Genomic DNA, 7,242 nt, shown 5'->3' with positions numbered 1-7,242 from the left:
CCCCCTCCCCCCCGGGGCTGCCTCACAAGAGTTCGTACTGTTTGAGGTGCATCCTCTGGATGATGTCACGGCAGTCGTTGAACACCCTGCGGATGTTCTCGGTGTCCACGGCACAGGTGAAGTGTGGGTAGCAGTAATGTTTGCCGTCCCCTGTCGCTGTGCTGATCCTCTGCAAAAAGAGGAAAAAAAGCTGTCTGTGCGGCGGGGCCCTGGCCACCACGCTCAGGGGTACGTGGGAACACGCCGTCACTCCGTTAGCTCCTGGAGAAGGATTCAGGCAACACTTTGAAGACAAGAGGATCTGGGCTTGTGGTTTGTTTGGCATAGGAACGCTTAGCTTGTAGGGACTGTTTAAATACTGAACACTGCTGGAAACTCAAAGAACCTCACACTTACCTCTGCCCACAGAAGCTTAGGGTTCAGCTGAGAGGACATACATTTAAATGACAGCCACTTATAGAAATCGGGAGAATTTTCCAGAAATGAATGTCAGTCCTAAACCAGTGCTATCAAATGGAACTTTCTGCATAATGGAGATGTTCTGTATTCACCCTTCCAATACGGGAACCACTATTACTAGCTGATGCAACAGAGATGGATTTTAGTTTAATTTGATTAAGTTTAAATATCCACATATGGCTAGTGATTCCATGTGGATCGCAGATCAGTCATACTGCCTCCTCCACCTAGAGCTTGAGTGCTTCCTGGGGGTGTCCCCTGGTTAGCAGTGGGAGGTTCATGGCTTTTCTCCCAGAGGAGAAAAAGCATGACCGGTCATGATTCACAAGGTGCATTGGGAAGCTAAGTGGGGCAATGCGGAGAGATGCTGTCATGGGCTGAATTGTGTCCTCCCCACACCAATTCATATGTTGGAATCCAACCCTTAGCACCTCTGAGTGTGACTATTTGGAGACAGGATCTCTTTTTAAAGATGTAGTTTAAGTTAAAATGTGGTCATGTGGGCGGGCCCTAATCCCGTAAGATTAGGGTGTCCTCAGAGGAAGAGAGGACATTGGGACACACACAGAGGAAAGGCCATGTGGAGACACCATGTGAAGACACAACGAGAAGGTGAACATCTACAAGCCAAGGAGAGAGGCCTCAGGAGAAACCAACCCTGTTGACACCCTGATCTCAACTTCTAGCCTCCAGAAGTGTCAGGAAATGAAGGCTGGGTAAGCCCCCGGTGTGTGGTGCTTTGTTATGGCCGCCCCAGCTGGCGAATGCAGAGGTCACGTGGAGGTTTCCTCATAGGTGCCCACAGGGATCCCTGCACGTCCTCCTTGCCCCCCCCCCACCCCTCTTCCTGCAAAGCATCTGGGGAATCAGCTGTTGGAGAAAAACCGAGACCCCCTGCCGTGCTGTCTAAAGATGTTCTTCAGGGTATGAGAGTCCTCCTGGGAGGAGGACGGACTTATTTTAAGCAATAGTCAGGCTTCTCTTGAGCCATTACAACTTTTACAAGACTGATGGACACTGAAACGTGTGGGTTAGGTAGCTGGAGCCCTACAGCGCTCGGGGGAGGGACCGGCACCCGGGGAGGGAGTGCGCAGTGGGTGAGTGAGGAACAGGCTTCCTTCTGTACTGATGGGACCGGTGTGTCCTGGCCTGGAGCAACACGAACATAAGGCAGAGCCATTACAGAGGGTGCCGCAGTTTGCTTATCTCTAAACACACTAAACATTTTCTAACATTTCTAAACATTTTCATTTTAAATGACAGAAATAAGCTTGTCGAGGAAAGCTGGGCCATTCCAGACTCTGCTTGACTGGCTCAACTGAGCCTCACTTCTGAGGCTCTTTCTTAAGGAGATGATGTTCAAGGTAAAAGAAAACAGGGGAGTTCATAAAATACCAGGATGAGAAGCCCAGTTAAAATATACAGGCTTCTACCAGATGCCAGAGCATCAAGACCCAGGGTGCCGACCTCATGCTCTGCCTTTGAAACCTTCTGCTCTAAAAGGTTTGGGGGGATGCCTGCCCCGGAGGGCCCCCTGGCCCAGGTCTGGGCGTGGGCTTGCGGGTGGTTTCCAGTCTGAGGCGACAGGGCTGCCTGCAGGTGACGAGGGGAATACTGGGGGCTGACCACCTGGCCCTCCCTCCGTTCTGAGGTCCTCCTGCTCTGGGGATGACTTGGGCCTCCCCGTTGTAGGAGGAAGTGACCCTGACTGGGACAAACCTCCTGGTGGCCAGTGCCCTCCGCATGTGAGGACATGTAAGGAGAATGCTCCCACAGTGTGTGGCCCTTTCTCACCGAGGGGCTCTTCTCATTATGCCTTCCCCCTTCTCTGCCCAAGTCCACCTTTCCCTCCTCAACGCCAGCCGCCCCCGGCCCCCGCCACATACCTCTCCCTCTCCATGTACAGCCTTTATTCCCCACCCTGTCTCGGAGCCTTCTATCATCGAAGTTATTGTTTTGCCCACATTTGCTCCTGTCCAGACTCAGCACTGACCATGTCTGCAGCCTGCCCTGCTGCCTTCTCAGTCTGGGGTCAGGGGTTCCAACGTGACTCCAGACGACTCACTGACCCAGGCAAATTCCACCATAAAAAACTTAAGTCAGGAACCCCTAGGCTTTTATTTCCCTGACTTGCAAACTGCATGTAAGCCAGATTGAGTCCACTGTTAGAGAATAAAAGATTTCTGCCCAACGTCCGAATGGTGGGGGCAAGGCCATTCATTTTGGGAGGGGGTAGCTCTGTTTCTAATCTTTAAATGCCTAACGGGCACACTTAGTTAACTCTCAGTTCTCATTAGAACAGCATTTTATGGAACACTTTTTATGTGTTTTTCTATTTATGGTCATGCAAGATGCTCCTCAAAAAGGGAGCCTGCGGTATGCTACAAACTAATCAATCTACCTTACTGAAGAGATTGGGCATGCATACCAGCACAGCAAACGTTCCGGACAGTCTGACAACAGAGAAACCTGTCTCACTTGATTTACACAGTATTTCCCGGACTTCCTCACTGTAGGGCCCTTCCCCGTGCCACCTGTTAAAGTTGGGGGAAACACTGTTGGTCAGAACTTACTTTGGGGACTTGATTTTCTTCTCCTTTTTACTTTCTCACTCAGTATAGGATTCAGGAGACAACAGGGGCCGTTGTGGGAAGAGGGTAGAGAAAAAGGCTCCCCTGAGGAGTCAGGCTGGTACCCGATCCCCACGGAAATGCCAGGCATGCTGTGGACCATCCCCACTGCAGACTAGGCTGACCCCCACCTTTCTGGAAGCACACTGTCCATGTGTCCAGTGCTGTCGGGCACTGCTGGGAAAATGTTCTTGGTATTGTGGCACCTACTAGTTTCAAGCTAGTAAAAACTCACAGGTAGCTACACACTGCAGGTTATTCAAGAGACTATGTATGGATGGATGGACGGATAGATAAATAAAGCAAATGTGACAAAATTTTACCAACTGGTCACTTTGGGTGAAGAGTATCTTGAGTTAATTGTATAAGTCTTTTACTTTTTATGTAAGTTTGAAATCATCTCAATATTAAAAGTAAAAAAAAGAGAAAAACAGATATCTGAATTTATCTGAAGGTCTGAATTGGCCTTTTGGGGGTGAATGAAGGGAGAGGTCTGTCAAAGGTCTCTTTCCTTTTGGAAAATACAAGTGAACACAGTCTGGCTCGTCTCAGTGCCATTCCCTGGGGCCTTGGGCACAGTAGGAAAAGTGCTATGCTCCCTGTTCTTGCTTGGAAGCTGTGTGACCTGAGGTGAGAAGTCCAAACTCTCTGAACCTCGGTATGCTCAGTGGGGAAAGGAAGCGACATTTTCCCTCATCTCTCATAATTCAGGGGGAGATTAAATGAGATCATGAAAGGGTAAGTAATATATACATTGTAGAGAACAATATCACTCTAAGGTGGTAAGAAAACAAAGATGCAAACTGCTTACCAAAAACAGGTCTCGGATAAAGAACTTAGCCCGCGTCACTTTGGGATCTTCTCCTGCATCTGGTGTTGCTGTAAAAACAACAAGTATTAGTCGTTTAGTTTAAATAATGTGAAACAAAGATACAACTCTACGGAAAACAGAAGAGGAATTACAAAGCTGGGCTCCTGCACACTCATTGGACGACGCTTGCAGCAAGGCCAAAAGCTAAAATGGAACTTTATTTCTCATTTAGCTCTGATAAAAGTTTTGTTTTTGTTTTTGGCGGTGGGGGATGACTCCCATTCAAGTAAAACGAAAGCATGTCTCTGAACACTGACCAACCCCGCAGCTGCCTTCCCCCTCCGAGCTCTGGTGAGAGAGAAGGTTCTAGAGGCTGTGGCTTCAGCAGTGGCTGTGCTCATCTGGTCTGCATTCTCCTTCCTTAGCCTTGTTCTAGGGAAGACCTCCCAGTTCGCTGTTCCTACCACCGACTCAGGCATTTGGAGCCCTTCTTTGAAATCAACTGTAGTGACCTGATTCTGCCACGCAGATTCTAAGTTCAGGGGATCAGTCAATGACTTCTGTGACCCCTGAAATCTACTTTCCTAAAATCTAGGCCTCTCTGCATGTGCTCATTATTCTCTTCCTTCTCTGTTGTAACGACTATGATTATATCATTACTCACGCAGAGCAGGTGATAGGGAGCGCTGCAGGTGATGAATCGGGCTTGACGGGCACACCTGCCATGCTTGGCCCTGGCAGGTGCCTGTGTGGGCTCAGTGCAGAGGGGAGGAAGGAGGGGGCAGGGAGAAGAGCCCAGGATCCACGGAGGGTGTGTGTGTGGGGAGCCCAGGATCCACGGAGGGTGTGTGTGGGGGGAGCCCAGGAGCCACGGAGGGTGTGTGTGGGGGGGGAGCCCGGGACCCACGGAGGGTGTGTGTGGGGGGGGAGCCCGGGACCCACGGAGGGTGTGTGGGGGGGAGCCCAGGACCCACGGAGGGTGTGTGTGTGGGGGGGGAGCCCAGGAGCCACGGAGGGTGTGTGGGGGGGAACCCAGGACCCACGGAGGGTGTGTGTGGGGGGAGCCCAGGTTCCACGCAGGGTGTGTGTGGGAGGCACCCAGGATCCACGGAGGGGTGTCTGTGGGAGGATCACAGGATCCACTGAACGTGTGTGTGGGAGGAGCCCAGGATCCACGGAGGGTGTGTGTGGGGGGAGCACAGGATCCACTGAATGTGTGTGTGGCAAGAGCACAGGATCCACGGAGGGTGTGTGCGGAAGGAGCACAGGATCCACTGAGGATGGGGGTAGAACAGGATCCACTGAATGTGTGTGTGGGGGGAGCCCAGGATCCACTGAGGATAGGGGTAGAAGAACAGGATCCACTGAATGTGTGTTGGGGGGAAGCACAGGATCCACGGAGGATGTGTGTGGGAGGAGCACAGGATCCACTGAACGTGTGTGTGGGGGGAGCACAGGATCCACTGAATGTGTGTGTGGGGGGAGCACAGGAGCCACTGAATGTGTGTGGGGGAGAAGCACAGGATCCACGGAGGGTGTGTGTGGGAGGAGCATAGCATCCACTGAGGATGGGGGTAGAAGAACAGGATCCACTGAATGTGTGTGTGGGCGGAGCACAGGATCCACGGAGGGTTGTGGTGGGGAACCTAGCTTGTAATATTCCCTGGGCAGGCCAGGTTTGGTCTCAGCTTGTGGTGAGATTAAGTCCGTGTTGGTAGGGATCATAAGTAGGATTGTGGCTGTGTTTCAGAAAGAATTTGGCAGAAATTCAGAGAATGTTCTGGAAAGTTGAATGAGCAGAGTAAGGGAGTCTGGGCAGGACGTTGTCTTGACCAGATCCAGAGCTGAGAAGAGGCGAACGAGGGCCAGGACCAAGACAGAGAGGACGGAAAGAAGGAAGAGCACAGTGGACGCCTGAGTGTTGACTGTCCACGGTGCGGGGCACGGGGGGCCTGGCTACCGGGAGAAGAAAGAAGGCCCGGTTGGCCGGCCGCCATAGTCCAGGGATGAGAGGGCAGCGCCAGCTCTGCTGACTTCTCGTAGTTAGGTGACTGGCCACCAGGCTGGCCGAGGTTAGCCCGAGGATCACCATGAACCACTTCTTATCTGAGTTTCCCTGAGTTTCTAGGAAAGTCCCTTTCATTCTGCTTTATCTAGCTGGGGGTTCAAATTTTAAGAAGTGGTATCATTTCGCGCAAATAAATCCCTTCTATGAGAACTGAGGAGCAGCAGTGGGAACCGGGGTCTGCCCGGGGTGGGGTCTTCTGGAATTTAGCACTGAGAGGCCCCCACCCAGTGCCTGAACCCTGCAGGTGGTTGGCCACCCTGGTGGTGGCCAAAGTCATCGCTGGGGACAAGAGAGGTGGATGTGGTGGCTGAAAGCGTGGGCTTGGGCATGAAGGTTCAGAGGCTACCTGTCCTGGCAGGCTCTACCTGAGTGACCTTGAACAACTGACTACCTCTCTCAGCTCACTTTCCACAGGAAAACAGGCAAATAACAGAAAGGGTCATTTCTAGGGTTACAGTGAGAGTCAAGGTCGGCTGACACAGTGCCCAGTTCATGACAGACCCAACCAAGGCACCAAGAGACAGAACTTAATTCAGCCAATGACACCCAAAAGTGCCCTGTCTTCTCCTAAACAGTTTGAAGTCAAACCTTGACATTCTTACACATGGAATCCAAAATAAGACATTTTAATATGCTCGTACTTTAAGGTGGGGCAGTAGTCCAGAGGATTGATTCAAATTAGTTGGAATTCCCTAAAAATCGTCAGAACTGTTTGAACTATAGTAACAGGGCTATTTAAAAAAAGCAATCAATCCTTTTCCTTAGGAAAAACTAGTTTTGAAATCTTACCATCTTCAGGAACAGTATAATTTGCATACTCTGGGAAATAATCTTCAATTTTTGATTTCCCTGCCAAGACTTTTTCTGCCAGCATATCCTGTTTGTTCAAGAACAAGATGATAGAAATGGTCCGTAACCACCTGAAAAGAGAAATAAACGTACCAAGTTCACATCCACTAGTACGTGAAAGTACCTGTAACGTAGGAGTTACTTGCTGAAAAAGAACAACACTGCCATCTTCCTGAAATGTACAGGATTTAGAATTATGTGATACACCAAATCTCGTGGACCCCTGCTCCAGCTGCAAGTAAGACGTTCTTATAAGTAAACCTTATAAAAAATAAATAGAGATAGTTGATTTAGCAGTTCAGTATTTTCGAATTCATCTTTCCTGGGAATGTAAATTTCTTGGCACCAAAGCTAAGGTTTATTTATGGAATAAATACACCTGCATTTTTGCGCTGCAGTTTATTAATAAAGGGTGGGAAAACCAG

The 7,242-nt window shown here is 50.2% G+C and overlaps 1 protein-coding gene across 2 annotated transcripts in view; it reads right to left on the bottom strand.

The window, feature by feature from the left end:
* Positions 1–22: 22 nt before the first annotated feature.
* The window catches only part of GNAL (G protein subunit alpha L), a 139,872-nt gene continuing 132,652 nt past the window's right edge, over positions 23–7,242 (bottom strand). For both annotated transcript variants that reach the window (XM_028089343.1, XM_028089344.2), the window contains exons 10-12: positions 6,758–6,888; positions 3,901–3,968; positions 23–169 (exon numbers count right to left, since the gene is read on the bottom strand). In XM_028089343.1, coding sequence (XP_027945144.1) covers positions 23–169; positions 3,901–3,968; positions 6,758–6,888 — 346 coding nt within the window. The remainder of the gene's footprint in view (positions 170–3,900; positions 3,969–6,757; positions 6,889–7,242) is intronic.

The sequence above is a fragment of the Eumetopias jubatus genome, unplaced genomic scaffold (assembly GCF_037043125.1).
Source record: "Eumetopias jubatus isolate StellerSeaLion01/CBP00866 unplaced genomic scaffold, mEumJub1_p1.0 scaffold_16, whole genome shotgun sequence".
NCBI lineage: Eukaryota > Metazoa > Chordata > Mammalia > Carnivora > Otariidae > Eumetopias > Eumetopias jubatus.
The sequence above is the reverse complement of the archived record's forward strand: the minus strand, read 5'-3'. Positions and strand labels throughout refer to the sequence as shown.